The 20,944-nt window shown below is 44.2% G+C and overlaps 1 protein-coding gene across 1 annotated transcript; it reads left to right on the forward strand.

The window, feature by feature from the left end:
• Positions 1 to 566: 566 nt before the first annotated feature.
• TMEM233 (transmembrane protein 233) lies at positions 567 to 20,681 on the forward strand. Its single transcript, XM_068911497.1, has 3 exons — positions 567 to 868; positions 9,025 to 9,159; positions 18,790 to 20,681. Exons 1-3 carry the CDS (start codon positions 680 to 682, stop codon positions 18,799 to 18,801), a joined length of 336 nt encoding a protein of 111 aa, XP_068767598.1. The 5' UTR covers positions 567 to 679; the 3' UTR covers positions 18,802 to 20,681.
• Positions 20,682 to 20,944: the final 263 nt, after the last annotated feature.

Here is a 20,944-nt window from a genome sequence, read left to right on the forward strand (position 1 = left end):
CAAGCAGGTTTCACCTTACAGGTGTAAGGTGAAAATGAGGTGAAAGTGAATCACTTGATAAAATCGGACAAAATACTCTGGGCCTGAGCCACCAAAATGCTTTAGGTTGGTTATTTTCAGCCAACCTTCAATGTTTTTGCTAAGTGTAGTGAGCCAGGGGTGGTTAGGAGATGAGAAATTAAACCCAGATCGAAGGAAATGCCTTTGCAGACTTTATGCCGTTTGCTGGTGCTTCACTTGCACCAGAAATCAGAATCCGAGAACACAGCGAGACTCTCCCTGGGAACAGTGCAAACAGCCGGAGTCGCGGGAACGAGTTAAAGTTTCGGGAAAACCCCAGAAGAGGCGAGGGCGCGCGCCCGGGGGAGGCTCCTAGGGGCAGGACACGATAGCCCGGGAACCGCGGGCAGGCGCAGCCGGGACGCGGTGCTGGAAGCCCTCGACGGCTCCGTCTGGGGGGCTGGTTTGCTTGCTGCTTCTCCTGCCGCGAAGTTGCTCGCGCGTTAGCTGTCAGCGGGCAGCCGCCCCCCCGCCCCCGCGCTGCCGAGCGCCCGTCCCGGGGAGGCGCCGCGCCGCGCCGGGCGGCTCCCTTGGCTCGGCGCCGCGCCGGGGTCCCTGCCGCCTGCCCGGTGCGCGGCGCTGGCCCGTCCGAGCCGCCCGCCCGCCGCGCCGCAGCCCCATGTCCGCGTTCGCCGCCGGCGCCGACGTCAAGAGGGCTCTGGAGAGCAGCCCCGAGACCAACCTCGAGGATGAGCTGCCCGACGGGCCGCCGCACCCGCGCCCCAAGAACTACCTGCTCCTCAGCATCCTCGCCTGCTTCTGCCCCGCCTATCCCGTCAACATCGTCTCCTTCGTCTTCGCCGTCATGGTGAGTCGAGCCCGGGCTGCGCTTGGGGGCGAGGGGGGCGAGCCCCGGCGGGCGGCGCCGGCCGCGGTGCTCCCGGCCGGGCGCTGCCCTGAGTCGCGGCTCGGGCGGGCAGCGCCTCCTTCCCCCGCGGAGCGGCCAGCCGGCCGCCCCTGGAAGCGCTCGGCCCCGGCCCGTGGCCCCGGGCTGGGGGAGGCAGCAGGCGGGAGAGCGTCGGCGGGGTCACCCGGGGGCTCCCCTCGGCTCTGCCAGCAGACGGGGGCCAGCTGAAAGCAGGCGTAAAACCTGGAGGGAAGGGTGATTCACGGCAAGTTTTCAGTACCCGGTTATGTGAGGGAAGGAGGGAGCTTTATTGCGGTTAACGGGATTTGTTGCTTCAACTTGCACGCTGAACGCGACATGTTTATGCGTGAAAGTGGCAACTGAGGAGCAGGAATCTGATTTGCAAAGGACGTGCTCTTTGCCTCGCCTGATCAATTACGATAGAAGTGTCATCTTTAGCAGTAAACAGGCTCTTCTGCCCGATACTAATTTTATTTGCTGGAATAATGTACTGAGCACTGAGTACACTGAGAGAACAAACTTACTCTTGCAAGTCCTAACTCGTTTGAATAGTCCTTAATAATGCAGCAATCTCGTTAAATTCAAAAGAATTATTAGAACAGAATTTTCTCCTCTGAGTTAAGAGCTGCAGAGTCAGATCCAGACTTCTCTAATAGGACACATGATCAGTGTAATCAGTAATACTGTAATGTATTTCTGTTGTTTAGGAACTGAAAAGGCTGTAAAACATGTTGTGTGTTTTCATCCTTTTCTCTGAGAGCCAGGCTGAAAAGGTAAGTAAAAAATATAGCTGTTTCTTTTCACAGTTAGGTAGTGGAACAGTTACTTACATCCAAAATATACTAAAGCACACTCTTTTAAAACTAATAAGATTAATCAGGAATTACACCTTGCTATCAGGATGCATGCTTAAGCTTGACAGTCATTTGGAAGTCATTCCAAAGCCATCTTCACAACCATTTTCTTCCGGAATAGAAAGGCGTTAGCTGTCGTTTTATTTTTTCTATACGTTTATTTTGTTATTGACTATATAGTATATCCTCTCTCTCTATATGTATGTATGTATGCTCTGTATGCTTTATACTATATGCTCTCTTCTTTGATTTAAGATTTGGTTCTGCAGGTACCCAGCATCATTTCTGTCTGTGGACACTTAGGGTGCTGTATAAAGTAATGAGAGCTGATGATTTGGGCTGTGAGCGTGGGGCTGCACAGAAGTTAACTCCAAGGACAGAATTTGGCCTCTAAAGATTTTTGCACCTCATATGGAGAAATCACCACCCACGCTCTAGTTGAAGTTCGTGCAGGCTTTTGGAGTCAAGCTTAAGTAACTGTCTCCATGGGATATATAGAAACCATGGTGGGAAGAGCGCTTCCTGAATGCTGAACAGTCTATGCAGGTCTCAGCTGCCCACTCCCTTAAAGGGAGAAACAAAAACCAATAACCTCCAGCATGTGTGAATACCTTTTATTTCAACATCATTCTTGCCCTTCCTTTTCCATAAAAATAGCACGTCCAACTTCTTTTCCACAGCCCTGTTCCCCTGCCTTTTAGAGCTGCAGCTTGTAACTACCAGTCACCTCAACTCCAGGCTCTGCATATAACCTGTGCTGTTTTATCCCCGCTTCTGCTGGGATCTACGTCTTCCCTCTCTCCCAGCTTGTTTCTTAGAGTCCCTGTGGGTTAACGTTGAGATACAAGAATGGGTTATTTTATTTTCTTACAGAAGATCCCTATGTAGCCTGCAAAGGTTGCCTGAGATCTTGTGTCAGAAGAGATACAGACCTGTAGAGGTGGAGTTGTTGGTAAATTTTCAGTGCCTAGAACGGGCCTGGAAGGAAAGGTTCTGTGGGCTTCAAAAGGGGCACGGTTCAGCACCCTATTTGCCTGTGTCATGTCCTCCTTACGTGCTCTCAATTCTGACAATGAAAATAGTGTTCACACTAGAAGTAGAGTCTGGGCTCTAACACACCCCCAGATTAAATGACAGATTTGTCTTCAGTCCATGCCATCTCTTCTGTTGCCCCAGTTACAACTCTGGCAGGTGTTTCCTCGCTTCTTTCTCACCTTTGGGGACAAAAATCTTACTGTTCCAGATCTTATCTCCTTGACTTTATTTTTGGAATGGAGCACTTCTAAGTCATCCCAATTGTGGTGATAACTTTTTCTTGTTCCTTACCTCCTTTGTGAAAGAAAGCTATTTATCATGACAGAGTAAGGACAGCCAGTGGAAGTGAAAGGTAAAGGCATTAGTGAGTTGATATGCTGGCGTTACAAGAGCTGCCCCCTCAAACTAGTTCCTGGTCGCTTGCAGGTGTTAAGGTTGCTCAGCAGCTTCAGTAAATGGAGATCTGTTTACCCCAGGCTCCTGGCCAGGACTCCTGGCTGTAGGGTTACTGTTCGCTGCAGTGCTCTTCTGCAGTTCCAGCCAGATACCATAGGTTCTCCTGCTTCCTGTTGCTTCCAGCAGCTGTATCATGTTGCTTTGTAATTGTTCTACCCTAAAGGTGCCTAGCTCAGACTTTTCCCGTTCCTTCTCACCACACAGGTGAGACCCCAGGCACCAGGGCAGGAGGGTGGAGCACAGGTGCCAGATCAGGAAGCTCATGTGACACAAGAGACTTCTCTGATGCAAGACTGTGGCTAGGCAGTGTGCTGCTGAGCTCTGGCTCCTTACCTGCAGGGGTATCCCTTTTGCCTACTGTGAACCCAAACACTGCTGCATCTGAGGACTGGCTGTATCTGGTTTATGGAATCCACGAGCTGGAGGGAGGCTGTGGGACAACCCTGAAAAATGAATCGAGTAGGTATTTTTAATTACCAGAACTTAGGTCTGGTAGTTTAATGAACATTGTTGGCCTTTCTCAATACAGCACCTTCAGTTCTGTTATTTCAGATATCTGTGAGGCAGACTGCTCATCTAACATGTGGCATTAGATTTGCAGCAACTTCAAAACAGTCTCTCAAAGCTATTTTTCCCTAATTCTTTGCTTGTAACTTCCTCTTTATGCTGATGCGTTTCTATTTGATCGTTTGCGTGGTTCAAACAACAGGCAGTTCAGCTATAAAAGTCTGGGTTCTGATAATGATAAGTTCTTTGACTCCATTTGTTGCCCTGGATTCAGATGCCTTGTCTGTACGTTTGTCTCCTCAGGCAGAGACAGGGAGCAAGGGGATGTTAAAAGTCATGGGACAGCAAAGGATGGAATTGGTTCCTGAGGGGGTGACCTCCTCTATCTGGGATCCTAAAAAGCCATGTACAGTACATTGGCTTTGGTCAGGTCAGATTAGCACAGAGACCAGTGTTCCTGTACAGTTGTACTTGTCTTCAGTTAAAAAGTTTATTTGGAAATACAATTTTTTGAAGTAGGTTGTAGGTACCTTCACATCTAGCACCATATGGGACAGCCTGTATCTACGTCAGTAATGTCAAACAAGGGCCAGCAGCTGTTCTTGAGTACGTTTGCATGGCTCTCATCTTTGTAAACTTTGTAAGCCTTCTGCAGCAACATTTTCAAGCCATCCCTAGAGACGCAGAAGTCTAGTGTTTTCATGCAGCTGTACAGCCTGCAGAGCAAACTCCCCTTTCATTGTGTCTTGCTCTTCATCTGCCTATTTCATCTGGCAAAAAGCAGAGATCAAGCCTGGTGCTGAGTTGCTCCCTGAATCCGTCTTTTCCCTCCTTCCTCGTTTGTTGTGCACAGTGAGGAGGTGTATTGAGCTAGCACGTCTCATTCTTCCTTTGGTCTGAACTGGAGAGAGAGCCTCTTTGCAGGCAACACCAAATAAGGTTTGTTGCAGCCTAGCTCATGGAAAACAGCAATTGTTGATCGGATAACCTCAGTTTCGACTGCCTGGATTTGTAAGGCATATAGAGGAGGATTTCTGCAATAATTCAGCCGTCTTTTTGCATTTGCAATAACTTTGATGTTCTAGGGAAGTGGAACAGAAAATGCACATTAGAAGGAATTAATGGTTTGTAGCTAATTCAGCAAATTTCTGTTTGTATGAGGTTAGGCTGTTTCACTGCTGAACTGAGAATATCCTTTATAGACAGCTATGTGCAGACTTGGTGAAGTCAGTGAGATTGCTCAAGTAAGCTAGCAGCTGCAGAGGTGTGGCTTTAGTTATGAAGTCATAGTGAGCAAGGTAGCAGAAGGCTGAAAAATTATCATACTGTATTAGGCTGGAAATGACTGAAATTTGTTGTAGACAGTTAGACAGTTTGAACGTTGCTTGCAGATGCTGTTTTCCTGTATGTATTGGCTAGCCCTTGGAAATAAACACAGATGTAACATCTAAGGCTTGTGAGGGCTTGATCCAAGGGCCTGTTGAAGTAGATGGAAGTAAATTAACTTGAAAGAGCTTTACATCAGACCTCAACCAGCTCCCCAAAAATCTTTCTTTTTTCTTGAATACTATCTAATTTATACTCTTCAAATAAAGAAGCTTCTGTCCCCTTGCTGTCTCTCCCAGATCCTCTTTATCCTTAATGCTAATTTCCTCTTCCTTATTGTGGATTTTTATTAAAATGACATTATTTATTTAAGTGTATGGGGTGAATTATTTATGCAGTACCTGCAGGAATCACATGGACTTTCTCCAGGCTTCCCAAATCCATTAGCAAAGTGCTACAGAACTGCAAGCTGCTGCTGTCCATGTCTTGCTCACAACTCCATTTCCATTCGGAGACCACATGGATGGGAATCTGAGTATAACGTGTTTGCAGGGCCACACTCCAGATGTCATGCAATGCTAGTCCCCTGATGGGTGGGAAGTCAGGGCTTTGGTGTCGGCGATACCTTTCCATTTTTCTCCCTGTAGCCAAAGCCGCTACATTCGCCGTTGCTGACAGAGGCAAGAGGAGAAGTCAGCCTGCCCAAGACCAAGCCAAGACGTGTTTTTCCTGATACTCCTTTTTATTGACCTTCCTGAATGTACTTTGCGAAAACCTAAGAAAGCTTTTCTCCTGTAGACAGGGCTGTTGAAAACAATAGTGGAGTAACTTACATGAGAGGAGCTTTGCTGGCCGCTGCTTTTAACAAGAGCCCCTGTCAGTGGAGAACTGGGGTGACTGTGCCTCAGCACAGCTGCTGTCTTTCTGCCCAAATGATCAGATTTGGCTTTTTAGCCTAATACCCTAAGGAAATAAGGCTCGGGCAGTCATCCTATCTGATTCTGTGTTTGTGTCTCTGACTCATTTCCATCTCTTCCCTCTTTCTCCATTATGTCTTTTAAGTCTACTGGCCAGCTTCAACAAAATTTGACAGCAAAGCAGAGGTATTTGAGATATTCTCTAGGGAAATATGATAGAGAACTGTCTAGGAAAGTAGGCTACCAGGAAGAGAAGAAATGTATCAGTGCTGTCTTTAAGAGCAAGAGTGCATCTGCAGCTCAGCCTTTCTTAGACACTGGAGAGCACATACCCTTGAGATGCAATTGTAGAAATATAGGCTTCATTGCTCTGGGACTGCCTTGGCGTGAGTGATCTTACTGCAGTGCTAACACCGAAGATTTATCTAGCCCATTAATTTCTGTGTGTTCACTAATTGACAGAACACAGATAATGTCTCTAATTATTTTTCCTCTTGGGAGGCAAAAAAAGGCTCTATAGCAATGTTTGGTATCCTCTGAAGTCTTAAGTATGCTTTAGCAAATAGAGTGCTTAGCTGCTTGGCAAGAAAAGCAAAGCTATCTGGTGAGGTGCTTCTGTTTTTCAGGCTTATCATGCTATACATCCATGGCCAAGCACATTTGGGCAAAGAGTGCAACTACTAGATCCAGGAGAAGAATGTTATTGGGAGTTAAATAGCGTTAGAAGAATGTGAAATTCAGCAGTAAGGCGAAACTTGAAAGAAGCAGAGATTTTTGCAAATACTTAGTAGCTGCCATGTAACCTAGGTGTCGTTCCCTGTCATTTTGAGGAAAACCTCAGGAACGTACAGTGATGGTGGCGTTCATGGCCTGAACAAAAGCCCATGGCAGCCAATGAATCTCCTGCCAAATCCATCACTCAGCTTTGGACCAGACTGCAGGAGTTCCTGGTCACATAGTGGTAACCAAGGCATTTGATTAGGCGCAACACTAGAGTTTCCTAAGCTTGAGATGGTTACGTTTCCATACAGCAGCAAAAGTTAGTGTTGTGCTAACTTCTGTGCTCGATATGGGAGAGGTGCATGACTCTGGAGCTGTCCTGTAACCAAGCCAGGCACTTGTTTATGTTTCTGCAGTGAATTTCATTGGCAGCATCACCTTTAAGACCCTTGTAAGGTCCCTCGTGCTTCAAAGTGCTGAATTTTCCTGAGAGTCAAATCTTTGAATACCTTTGGTCCTTCGCCCTTGTTCTCATCAAGATCTTTCAAATGAGCCTGAATGTTCTCAGCCAAGCTGTTACGGAAATAAATGATGGCAAAGTGTTAGAAGTAATTTCCTCTGCAGAATGGCTCTTTTTTCTTTTTGTTTTGTCCAACTGCTTTAAAACCGTTTGTCTGAATAACCTCAGACTAAGTTTAAAAGCCTCTCTAGCTGTAAAGTATGTGTGACAAGAAAGGCACTTTTATCAGCATAGAAGGGGCAGAATTTGGCTTTTAGTGGAAAAAAATGACCCAGATAGGACTTGCAGCTTTAACTTTGTGTTATTATCACCTGTGTTCATTCCTTTCTTTCTCCCCACAGTCTCAGGTATTCACTCTGTTGCATTAACTGTTATCTTGGCTATAAAAAATGATTCAAAAACAAAACGCTTTAGTAATAGCACATGGTGATACCTCATGCTGTCATTTTTTTTAAAGGCAACCTGTATTATTTGGTCCATGGCTCATTTGATGAGGTTTCCCCCCTTCCCCTGCTTCTGGGCATGCCTGGAATACTTATGAAATCCTAAAGAACAGGTCACAAATAACCTGATTCATCCACAGAATATGCTGGGATAGTTCAGTAGTGCAATCTGATAAAGAAACCTGGACCCGATCTCATGGTTTAAGAACTCAAACTCCCCAGGTCTGCAAAATAATTATTAGTATTAATCTTCTTTTTTAAGTTCTTTGATAGTAACTCTTTCCCAAGAATAAGATGCTACAAACTGCATTAGACTCATGTGCTGGAATATTTCTGTGTACTTCATTGAATATGTTCTTTTAAAAAAAATGCCCTAGTTGAAACAAAAATTAATTCAGGAAATCCTACAGTCTGTCTCACACAAGACTGGAAGATCAGAGTGGTCCTATTTCACCTTGTAATCTCTGAATGTAATGAATATAAAGCATCTGCTAAATCATGGATGGATAGACATAAACTCAGGCTGTTGAGATAGTATCTGTATATCTGTTGCACACCTCTGGATGTGTATGATAATAATAATAATAATCACTGTGTTCCAGAAATACAGAGGGACAGAATTGTTAGTCTGCAAAGATGGCACAGATCTGTTGCGCAGATAATCTAGATTTCTTTGTTTTGCATTTTCCATCGCCAGCATACTACCTATTAATTCTTCAAACTTGGTTTTAAAGAGTAAAACACTGGAAAAACAGGAAATTAGTAAGCTTTCTTTAATGAGCTTTCCTGAGGCTTTCTGTAGAATGCAGCCTATTTATCTTCCTCTTCATGCTTGTGGTCCTGTAGAGGGTAAGAGTTTATTTCCTTGCTAGTGAAGTGGCCGACTTCTGTTCAACTATATAAACTACAGTTCACATAAACTATAGAAAAACTGTTTCCAGAGATACAAACCACTGATTTATGCAAGTGGGTGGATGAGAGTTGATTTGGCAGCCCTTATGCTGGTGTGTACAAGATAACTCCTCTTACAAGTTCCTTACCGCTGTTCCCACCTCACCACCTCCTCCTCACTACTGAAGATATGAAGACCTATAGTTGCAATGAACAGTACTCAGACGGGCAAAACAGGAAAACGACTTCCTGATTGCCTTGAACAGTACACAGTGCAAATGTATTTTTACTAAGGAAATCACCATTTTCTGTAGTCCTTTCTGCAGTACCAGTTTGCATAAACTTAATATTAGTCAAGTCAGTTACATTGCTTTGTGAACCAATTTCTGTTGTTAATAGTCACAAACTTTCTGTTTCTCTTCTACAGGCTTTAAACAGTTATAATCAAGGAGATATAGAGGGGTCAAAGAGACTGGGTCGCAATGCGCTCTGGGTTGCTGTCGCATCAATTATCATTGGCCTTGTCATCATTGGAATCTATTGCGTAGTTCATTTCACAACGGTAAGCAAAAAGCAGTCAGTCCCAATACAAGAAGTTCTTCCTTGTGTGAGGGCTTCAGAATAAAAAACTAAAGACTGTCATAACCATCTAGTAATGTTATAATTAAGGGACATACTCATGTTTTCCAAAAGAGAAATTTTTATTTCTTATTTTATAGTTAAGAAGCTGCTGTTTTCTGTGGTTAAATGCAAAGGACTACGTGTTAGCAGCGATTCCAGAAATTCTTGCAGCTCCGTTAGACGTTTACTTTAGGCAAGTTTCTGATTTTCTCAGTCCTTCAGTTTCTCCATCTGCAAGACCAAGTGCATAAGAGGTCCTTAGATTTCAGGTAGTAGTGTCCGTAAGTGCAAATTTTCAGTATCGTTATCTGTCCAACGTCTCTTTTTCTTTTAACTTTCCAAGGAGGAGAAGACTGTCAGTTACTATTTTACTGTTTGATGTTAAGGTAATCGTGACTATCAAAACTGACTACAAATGTAATTTTGACTTGGCTTGCTGTGGATGAAAGTTGTTCACATTCAGTGCTGTATAGTTGATCTGCCTGATATATCTAGAACTGTAATGAAGAAGCTAGCGAAATGAGTCTCTGTATACAAAGTGGTTACGCAGATGGATTTCAAGTCTGTTAGGAAAAGAGAACAAAAATAATTGGGGCCTTAACACCTTTTTTAGGGTTGTGCAACAGTAAGTTCTTTCCACGTTAGTAGCATGCACTCCCCATTAAAATCACCCATTTGAATCCATTCATTGTTAGCTATTTTGGTTAGAGCACCTTCTTCCCTAAACCTTCCGAAGGCTGCCCAAACTTAATTATAAACTATAAATAGAGATCACCTCATCCACCACTGAAATGCAAACATCTCTAGGGAGTGGAATGGGGTAGCTGGTTAAGCATACGCAACGTTTTCAGACAAAAACTTGGAAGTATACCATATTGAACTGCAGAGAAGTTAATGGAACTGGAGTTCACTTCTCTAGGTTGTTAGAGGATGGTGTCGCAGAGTCGGAAGCTGACTGTATCATTCACTAGTTTTCCATACCTTTTGCAACCATGAATCTCATTTTGATTCAGCTTGTGTTTGTGCAGCCTGCACAGATTTAAAAGCAAGTGACTTCAGGCTGGATGTGCCAAGTTTTGTAATTGACAGCAGCAGTAAATTCCTCTGTTTACTTCTACCACCTTACTCATCATTTCTCAGACAAGGATAGCAACTCAATTCTTTTCCTCTAAGTAGAGGAAAAGACAGCATGAGGAATGACTGAAAGCCCTGGCCAACAGCATTTACCTTAAACAGGGCACAGCTAGCTTACGTGTAATTGCAGTCAGCGTTTCAGTTGTGCTACAGTGGGACCCTGCTTGCTGAATGTGTGAATGCTCCCATGTGTCCACTGCCAGAAATTAGAGGTAGTTAGCTCTTTCCATCTATCTCCTACAACTTATTAGCACCTCTCTCTCCTACCCCGGAGGAAGTAAGCAGCAATAAATCAGTATAATTGGGCTTTATTGCTTTTCTTCTTAAATTTTGCCGTTTCAGTTTTTGGTTTTTTTTTTCTTCTTAAGAAAAAAACTGTATTAGACAGAAGTGTTTCCAGGTGCCTGGAAATCCTCAGCACACTGGGATATTAATTTCTGTACTCAGTGTAGCGTTTCCATAGAGGCCTCTTGGCCAAATGGTACCTTCGGTTCTGTCAGGGCTCAAGTGGCAGGTCTAGGGGATTCACCCTTCTCTCTAGCTTTCCAGGCTCTTCACTTACTTCCCTTTCCGCTCTCACCTGTCACTCTCCAAAGAGCCCTTTGTGGTGTTTTCTTGTTTTGTTTCTAAGAAAGTGTGTGATGGGAACAACAATCTTCTTTACTCTCTTGACATGAAAATGGGTGAACAGAAGCACCCCACTGGCTTTTCTACCCTCTATGCTTACCTGAGTCGTTCCATAAATCTGAGTCTGCCTTGTTGCCTTATTCTTGTCTTTGAGTTTGACATGCCACTGGTGTGCACCTGGATGACATTACATTCTCCATGAAGTTGTCTTTTTAACATCCATCTGTACACCTTGGTCATGATCATTTACCAAAAGTCACCTTGTACTCTCTGCTAATGTGAAGTGAGTGTAAAATTACTTGTGTGCTAACAAATATATATACTTCAATGTTAGTAAGATGGTACAAAATAGCCTTACTAGAAGAATATGACAGTCATCCCTGTAATTGATTTATTTGATTACCATTAGGCACAGATCTGATGTTTCTGTGACCTGTACATGCATTGGTCATGAAAGTTAATTTAGACTACAGCAATACATATGAAGAGTTTGACGCTTCTGGGATTCAGTATCTTGTGTTTTATCCACGTGGAATTCATCAGCTGCCTCATTATCGAGTTGCTCCTGCTGATGTTCCTTGTGGACTTTCTTGGTCTTGAAAGAATAATGAGGTTCCATTGGCAGTACCCCCCCCCCTTTTATTCTCCTTCCATGCTCCTATTTATTCCTCCCTTGTGGATGCTGTTTACCACCCTGTTTCTAACCTGTGTCAATACTTTATCTTTTCTGCCATGACTTCCAGATCTTCTCACAGCAGGTGTTATTGAGTATTCATAAAGCCTTTGATAAATTTTACCAGCACATTCTGATTTATCCATGGTCTTGCTGAGACCATCAAAGACACATGAAGAATGTGCACTTTCTTTCTATTATATGGCATTTGTAGATTTTTTTATAGCCTTTTCTCTCTCCCATTAATTATTCTTCCATCACACTTATCCATTATTTAAAGTAATAGTGTAGCTGTTCTGCATATCCTTAGTTTGTTGCTTGCACTTTTAAAAAGAGGAATGGACAGTGTTTGCCATGTCTCTCTAGCAGTCCTCCTCCCTCAAAGAGGGTCCAGTGGTTATAAAAGCCACAGCACTGCCTGCAACATTAGCCACACACCTGCAGGAAGCGCCCACTCCTAACTGAGCCTTTGCTGTTGCCAGCAAGATTGAGGAGAACATCACCTGAGCCCCCTCACCCTTCACACCCTGTAGTCATTCTCAACGCGCTCAGGATGTCCCCTGGCATTATCACTGGAAGCCACATGGATTAAGAGCAAGGGGCAATGAGTCTGAGAGCTCGATGATCCTCAGCAGTTTTTCCACAACATCCCAGGGATGAGCTCCTGCAAAGCAACAAACCTCCAAGTCAAGTTGGCAGGAGGAAATTTCCATCAACTGTCACACACCTTTTCTTCTTGGTGCAGAAACTTGGTGCAGGCTCAGTGGGCTGTGAAGTTTTCCTCAACGGAACTGATTCTTCCTCAGCTGCTCCCAGGCTACTTACACCTGTTCTGTTCTAGTTGTTCATCCTTTGCATTGTGGGGCTCGGGCTCCTCCCTCCACAGGGTCTCTGTGAAGACCCTGTTGGTCTCCTGTTTGTCCTCCCTGCTGGTGTGCAGTATGCTCACCTCCTCCTGAAGCCCTTTACCCTGGAGACTTAGCTCCTCAGCCGGAGCACAGCTCCCACAGGTGAGACCACCATCACCCCAGGCCCAAGGAGAGGCACCAGGCATTCTGTGCTGCCACAAGCCAGACAACTACATCCTCCCTCTGAAACTCCATCGGGGTCAAGGCATTTGATGTGCCAGGCAGTTGCTTCAGCAGTTATGGGAACAGTGCCCTGTGGCTCATCACAGAATCACAGAATGGTTTAGGTTGGAAGGGACCTCTGGAGATCATCTAGTCCAACCTCCCTGCTCAAGCAGGGTCCTCTAGAGCATATTGCCCAGGATCCCATCCAGACGGGTTTTGAATGCCTCTAGGGAAGGAGACTCCACTACCTCTCTGGGCAACCTGTTCCAGTGCTCAGTCACCCTCACAGTGAAGAAGTTTTTTTCTCAGGTTTAGGTGGAACTTCCTCTCTGGTTCAGTTTCTGCCCGTTGCCTTTTGTCCTGTTGCTGGGCACCACGGAGAAGAGATCGGCCTCATCCTCTTGACACTACCCCTTCAGATACTTATACACGTTGATCAGATCACCTCTCAGTCTTCTCTTCTCCAGGCTGAACAGGCCCAGCTCTCGCAGCCTCTCTTCATAGGAGAGGTGCTCCAGTCCCCTCATCATCTTTGTAGCCCTCTGCTGGGCTCTCTCCAGTAGCGCCATGTCTCTCTTGTACTGGGGAGCCCAGAACTGGACACGGTACTCCATGGGGGGGCCTCACCAGGGCTGAGGAGAGGGGCAGGATCACCTCCCTCGACCTGCTGGCAACACTCTGCCTAATGCACCCCAGGATCCCATTGGCCTTCTTGGCCACAAGGGCACACTGCTGCCTCATGCTTAACTTGTTGTCCACCAGGACTCCCAGGTCCTTCTCGGCAGAGCTACTTTCCAGCAGGTCAACCCCCAGCCTGTACTGGTGCATGGGATTGTTCCTGCCTAGGTGCAGGACCCTGCACTTGCCTTTTTTTGAACTTCATGAGGTTCCTCTCGGCCCAGCTCTGCAGCCTGTCCAGGTCCCTCTGAATGGCAGCACAGTCTTCTGGTGTGTCAGCCTCTCCTCCCAGTTTAGTATCATCAGCAAACTTGCTGAGGGTGCACTCTGTCCCTTCCTCCAGGTCATTGAACAAGACTGGACCCAGGACTGACCCCAGGACTCACCACCAGTGTTGCACTGTCCCAAGCAGTCCCATGCTGTCTTCAGCAGAGTTTCTGGGTCCCCTTCTGTGCAAACTGCCACGTTAACTGCTGTAGGCCCTGTTAGCTACTCCTGTTTGCCACTCTTGACCATCTCTTATTGAAACCACTGGAAATTAGGTACTCAAATACTTTTCCAGATATAGACTCAGATTCCTTCAGCATTCACTGAAAAGTAATTTCCACTCTGTGAACAATATTTCTAGAAAATCAGTTTGATACATTTGGGTATCAAATCCCATGTGCCCCATTAAAAATTTCAGCCAAAGTTATCCATTTGTTCTCACATCTCCTCTTCTGGCTTTTCCGTACCCAAATCCAGTATGTGTTCTATCATATTTAGGAAAGTGACTAAGTCGTGTGTTTTAAGCAGAGCTGAGGATGGTTCCCACGGTACCCCACAGGCCTCCCAGCCAGGAGAAAACCCACTAGTTAGGGCTGTTGAAGGTAGAAATGGTAGAAGCTACCAAGTGAGGAAGTACAAGGAATTCCTGCCTTGAACAAACACTGGCAGTTATTATACCTCCAATAATTATTGTACACCCTGTTAGGAAAACAATACTAGGCACTGCAACATGTTGTTGCAGTTCGCTAGGACTATTCTGATGCTTATGAACGGTGGCCTGAACGGGAAGGAACACGCCACAGTAACGTTTGGTGCCCATAACTCCTCACCACGCTAGCGTATCATTGTCTGTGACACACATAGCCTGCTAAGGGGAGTGACCTGGATTAGACTGCCCACAAAGTCTTGAATTCAACTCTCAGCACCCAGAATCTGGTGGATGAGATCATGGGCCTGCATCTGATAACAACCCACAGACCATAGGAACAGCTGAAAGGCTGTTTTTCACATAACTGAAAATAGATCAGCTGGGACTGATGGACTCAGGAAGAGAAAGGGCCTTTCACTTTTCAGAAAGTTCCTATTCTCTGCCCCCCCTTGCACACCTTAGTAGATCTATTCAGTTGCAGAGCAACAATAGCATGGGAAGAACAGTGGTAGGCACCTACATCTGCATCAAAGAAACAGCCTTGACTTTTCATTTAAGATCTTCCTGGTGCTGAGCCAACTCTGGGCTTGTCCTGCTGCCTTGGAGAGCATCATTTGTCAATAAGACTAGCATGTTATCTTTGGAGAACATACATTAGGAGATATATTTATATATGCACACACATACAGCCTGGAGTAGGCCCCACCCGACACTTGGGAATCATCTACTTTCTGCAGTCATGACCTTGAATGTAGACAAGGGGAAACTGTCACTTGCATCACTGAGGTTAACAGACCAGTGATAAAACTTGCCTGTCTTGATCAGTGTAAACTTTGGTGTGTTCTTTATGGCTGAGGAATTACTCCATGTTAAGCTGTGGTGTGTGCTGAATCAGGGCTATCCGCCATTGCCCTCGAGGCCCAGTTTCTCCCCACTCCATTCTGTGACTTTGCTTCTCCTGCACTCCTCCCTTGCCAGTCCATTGCACTGAATTACACTTGCACTGCTTGCTCAGATGTAACTTAAACCAGTATTTATGTCACCACTGAGTCTAGCCCTGCGTATGTGCTCGTAGGCATGTTGTCCATCAAGACCTGCAGTGAGGAAAGAACTGTATTTGTCTTCCATAAGGAGACGTTACTACAGACTGAAATGGTGCAGAGCGCTCTGTGCCTCTGCCTGTGTGTGGCCTTTCCGCTGTAATATGCCTGGTTAGAGAGTGATTGGCAGGATATCTAATGACAGGTTACACTCAGCTGTGAACCACATCCTGAATTCTGCCTGCCGTTCTGGTGCTGCAGCTCAAAAAGATGTGGTAGACTTGGAGGAAAAAATAGAGAAGGGCAGCAGAGTGTAGGAAAAAACTTCCGTATGGGGAAAGATAAAATAGACAAGATCTCTTTGGCTTGGCAAGGAGAGACTTGGGAATCTGGTAGTTAAAGGCCCCAAGGGGTGAATAAAGAGTGATTATTTGCTGTCTCTGATGAATGAGATCAAGGACAGCAGAGGAAAGACGCTTTAAACAAGCAGAAGGAGGTACTTTTCCACATGACATAAAATGCAGCTCTGGAACTTATACTTACAGGCTGCTGCGGATACCAAAGGCATAAATGATTTGAAACAGCAATCAGAGAAATTCGCAAAAGAAAGCTTAAATGCAAAGTTGCAGGTATAATTGCAGGCTCAGAAAGTTTCTAAGCTGCAGATTGCCAGAGATAGAAGGTAGCAAAGGCAGAAACATCACTCTGGACTCAGCCTTTTCTTACACTCTCCCTCGAGGCATCTGCAACATGTCACTGTCAGAAGCAAGATACTGAAGAGATAGATAGCTGTTTACACTGACCCAGTACAGCTGCTCTTTTATAAGACCTGTTAGAAGCCTTTGACTGACTTGAATGGATTTGGAGGCAGCCTTCCTGTCTCCTGCTAAGGCTTTTGATCAGTGAAAGCTAATAATTTTGTCTTTAAGTGAGGGTTCAGTAGTTTGAGATCTGTGTTTTCAGAGCAGCCTCCACATTTTTGGAGCAGTTTCCAAATTTTGGGCTTTTCTGACAACATGAGATGCTCGGTGTCTCCGGATGTCGTTTCAATCCCACCGCCAAGATTCAAGAAAACAAAATGCGGAGGTGGGAACTCCTTAGTTAAGTGAAGGAGACCCCCACGGCTTCTCAAACCCTGTTCTTGACTGGGTTGCAGTATGTCATATTCTATTTCGTGCTACTATAGGAATCACCCGTTCTTACCCCCTTGCTGGGTTTGCGGCATAGCCTATTAATAATCTAAAGCAACATGCAGCTTCTAACAGCAGACACTTTTAGACTGTTTCTAGTGTCTGGGTGAAGCTGACAGTGCTGTTGGGGGCAGAACGAGAGTTCATACGAGTTTTGCTTCCCGATTGAGCAACAAAGCATATCAGCTAAAGCCCTTGTCTTTGGTGCAGCTCTCCAATGGTTCTCTGCAGTCTAGGCAAGTGGGAGCGAGTCAAATAGAAATGTGGAGAACCAGGCAGAGTGAGGTAAAGAAACGAGCTCTTCTGCACAGCCCAGACTGAGGTAGAGACGGTATTGGTATGAGGAAGGGTAGCCAAAGTACTGAAGAAAAGAAATGCAAGCAACTCCTGCCAGTGGACCGGGGCCCAAGACTCTCTTCATTCAGATCAGAAGCTCATCATCTCTGTTTATCTTGAACCCCAGTGCCATAGGCAGGGGAGATATATCCGCTGATAAGTGCATGCATGAGAAGGATAATCATGTTCACTGACTTTGGAATTTCATCCAAACCATTATGATATTTTGATGCTTATGTAGAGGAGTCTGAACTTCTGACCCCTTCCTTAATCTCACTTGAGCTAGAACTTCACCCCAAGGAAGTCACAGCAATACCAACACCTGTCAGCATGCCTCTGAAGGAAAGCAGAGACAGAGCCAGGCTCTGCAGAAAGTACCAGCTGATACTGCTTCATTATCAGTAGGATTTTAAATCAAGCCTATTTGCAGTAATGTAGCATTGGTAATCTCTGCTGGAAGGAAAAGGAATAAGTATTTAGACTGTGTGCCAGAAACAAGTGTATACATTCATTTTTCTTACCAACTTATAAACAATTCTTTGGGGGGAAAAGGTATACAAGCTTATTTTTAAGCTTATTATATTTTTTTCTCTGCCATACCCTTCCTGAGGATCTCAAAATGATTTGCAACCTTTTCACTGAGCGAGTGTCTTTCTTTCACAGATATTTTTAAAATAAGCTGAGGGCCTGTGAATTCACAGGAATTACACAGCCAGCCTCCAAGATCTTTATACTACCCATGCTGCTCTCTGTACCTTGCCATAGTAAAGAAAGAGCCGAGGAAGCCTGCCTGCCTTTGACTGCAGGGATTGACTTGCTGGTAACCAGTATAGTGTAAGGTCTGAAGTCAGGGCATCCCCGTTGTCTTTTACCCACATTAATCCTTGGTGTCCAGGTAACCAGTGAGCTCACACTGCTGCTTTTCTATTGGTAAGAGTACTAACTGATTCTCTCATTGATCCACTACCTCTTTTAACTGCGTTTGTAAAACGTAATAACTGAAAGTCCACTAGCTGTCTATCAAATGTGACCTGTGAGCTCAGAAGTTGAGTAGTGGGCAGACAGGTAGACGCAGATGCACAGAGGCAATGTGATTACTTCAGCCTCGTTTCCTTAGCAAACCACATAAAAAATCTGGTTCAGTTGTTTCATCTGTGCGTGGAGGAAGTGTCCCCACAATGCCTGAGTAGGGCCCAAGAGGCAAACAGCAAAGGAGTTAATGCTGTATGCAAGGATATATTTACTGTTTAGTACTCCACGTCCTGGATCCCCCTTTAAGAAGCTGCTAAGGGTAGCTGCTTGATGGAGAAGATAGGGGAATTGCGTGGAGCATGCGAAAGGAGGTAGCAGCAGGGAGCCCAGCACCTAGAGGAAAGCCAGTGAGATCTGCAAAACCATGGGTAATCTCTGAGACCTACCCTCAACACAGGAATTTCACTGATCTTTACTCCCCTAACACAGGCACAAAAAAAACAGGTTACTTAGGCCCTTTAGAAAGCTCAGGCATGTATTGCTGTTGTATTTGCCAAGTTATCTACTGCTAAAAGTGTTGTTCCTGCCTGACTGTTTTATGTATCGCTTCAGGGCAGTGGAGTTGCTGTTGCCCTCATGAAGCTTTGGCATATAAGAGCCCATTTCCTGGCAATGAAAAATCCTAACTTGCATTGATTCAGTTAACCCAGTTTAAAAATGCACTTCAGACTGACAGATGACTGGTGCCATTAGAAACTTAGTGCTTTGATTCAAAACTGTATTGAACCACTAATCCACAGGGATGTTTGTTAAGAGACCAAGTGCCACTAAATAATGTATCCATTAGATCTGTAGAATTAATAATTTAAACTCGCAAGGCAAACTCTCTGTCTTTTCCTCCTTTAAGAATACATATTTTTGTGTCCTTGCAGAATGCTATCTGAAGACCAGGACTGCGCTTGAACGATATCGTCACGTACATCTCAGGAGGGGAAAAGAAAGAGGAAGAGAAGGAAGTTCTTCATTCCAGACTGTTAGATTTGACCCTACAAGTCTCTCTGCAGAGGCATGTTGCTGGTGGATGAACTGATAATTCAGTTAGTTAATCAGTGTGGTGTGACCAGGTATTCAAAATGATTTATTTCTAAGGAATCTCGGTATAAAGCAGAATTTTCTCTTTTACCCTAACGTACAATGAGATCTTGCCCTAATGACGCCCTTTTTCTTTCTCATTTATATGGAACGTGTGCTGGATCCATGATGTTCCCTGGCTGAGCCTAGCCAGACAAAGCCAACTTATCTAGACTGTTTATAGTGCACAGTGTAGGATGTGATGCACAACTCGCTCGTAGAAGCTAGTAGGAGAACTCTTGTTGCCTCCAGTGGGCTTTGGGTCAGCCATTAAGGATGTTTATATTCCTTTAAAATAGCCTCAACATAAAGTAGTCAAAACCACAGGTTTGTGATTTTATCCTGCTTTGTGATTTTATGGTGTTGTGGGTGTACTCTGACTCAGCAGCTGCTTTCTTTGTCGCCCGCAGCTTTTCAGTCTTTCACGTTGTTTTTTTCACCACGCAGTGACTGATTTCAATCATTTGATTATTAAGAGACACTCTTGTTCCATCGCATCCATGTTTTTCTTAATGATATCTTTTTGTTTTGTTTTCTTTCATTGTTGAACTCCCTTGACTTAGTTTCAGTCCTGCATTAAAGCTGTACTGAGCATATTTTTCTCTTTAAACTTCTTTAATCCATGTATGCAAGAAGTTTCTCTTTTTTCATCTGACAAAAGATTTTTTTTAATAGATGTGCTTCTCCATCCCTTTGTTATTGCTCCTCTGGCAAGTCACATAGTGTCATTGTATTCTGCTTTGTCAGTGTCTTTTTGTTTGATTCACCCTCTCATCTTGCTATGAATATCGATACAGTTAGACATGGATAGACTCTTCTACCCTTATTGAACTTACATAGACTGTTGCTGATCTTGAGTTACTACTCAGTGAACAGCCTTAGATTACAGAATTGATGGTTTCTAAATTACTGCAGTTTCTTGATACCTTATGAAAATATAGCATGGGACAGCTCGTTTTTATTAGCTGAAAACTTTTTGAAATAACCTATTTGTTCCATCACCCAAACATTCGAAGTTCAAAGGAGTAAACTCTAGTCAGGATTAACAAAGATGGCTACATCTTCAATGGTTGTTTCTCCATTTGTTTTAATTGTTACTACATCTTCAAGCAAGCTATGTCAGTTTACACTTACTCTCCTTGCACTGGCATAAATCAGGACTGACCACCCAGAAATTCATGGAGTTTTGCAGTGCAAGTGAAAAAAAGAATTAAGCCTGGCAGGATTACAACTACATATTATCAAAACAAACAAACAAACAAACAAACAAACAAAAAGAAAAATCTCCCAGAAACCTGTATCTGCCAAAGCATATGTCTGGAAGCAGCCTGTATTTTCTGTGCCTTGAGATTATACATCTAATGTGCTTTTTCATTTTTCTTTCTGCCAAACTCTGTGTTTCACTGAAGGCAGTGGTGCATAGTCTATCCTTAATTACTGCAATATAAATCTTCGCTCATACCACCGAAATCAGTTGCTTTCTTCAGCATTTACAGTGCTAGAACTTGTCCACATGGGAATCTCACCACTGATTTTGATGATCCCAAGAATTGGTTGTTCTGTGAACTCTTCTTCAGGTTTTGAATACTATTTCAATGGTCTAATATGTCTCGTGGGACTTCTAGTAGCTTGTAGTATTGTCTGATATAATAGAACTGTCATTGAGAAGTGGAATAAAATTACTTTTAATTCATGTCCATTCTGGTATATGGGAAGTGTCTTTCCTAAGTTTTCTTGCCTCTCCTATTTTAATGAATAATTTCCCTTTTTCAGACCCATTTGACAATTTCAGGATAAAGTGAATCAAAGCAAAAATAAAGGATTTCTGGCCTACATGATGTTATACAAACAATCTGTGAAGAGAAGTTCTTATATATTCTTTAAATTGCTTATGAAGCTGCATCATTTAGTTATAAAATAATATCGTAAAAGATTAATATAACAATTGCCTGTTAA

This window comes from Struthio camelus, chromosome 17, assembly GCF_040807025.1.
Source record: "Struthio camelus isolate bStrCam1 chromosome 17, bStrCam1.hap1, whole genome shotgun sequence".
Taxonomy (NCBI): domain Eukaryota; kingdom Metazoa; phylum Chordata; class Aves; order Struthioniformes; family Struthionidae; genus Struthio; species Struthio camelus.

What these genes read in the sequence shown, in the direction of transcription:
- TMEM233 (XM_068911497.1), top strand. Translation starts at nt 680, where the DNA reads ATGTCCGCGTTCGCCGCCGGCGCCGACGTCAAGAGGGCTCTGGAGAGC. An exon ending in CCTTCGTCTTCGCCGTCATG is followed by an intron (nt 869 to 9,024) that starts GTGAGTCGAGCC and finishes TCTCTTCTACAG; the next exon opens with GCTTTAAACAGTTATAATCA.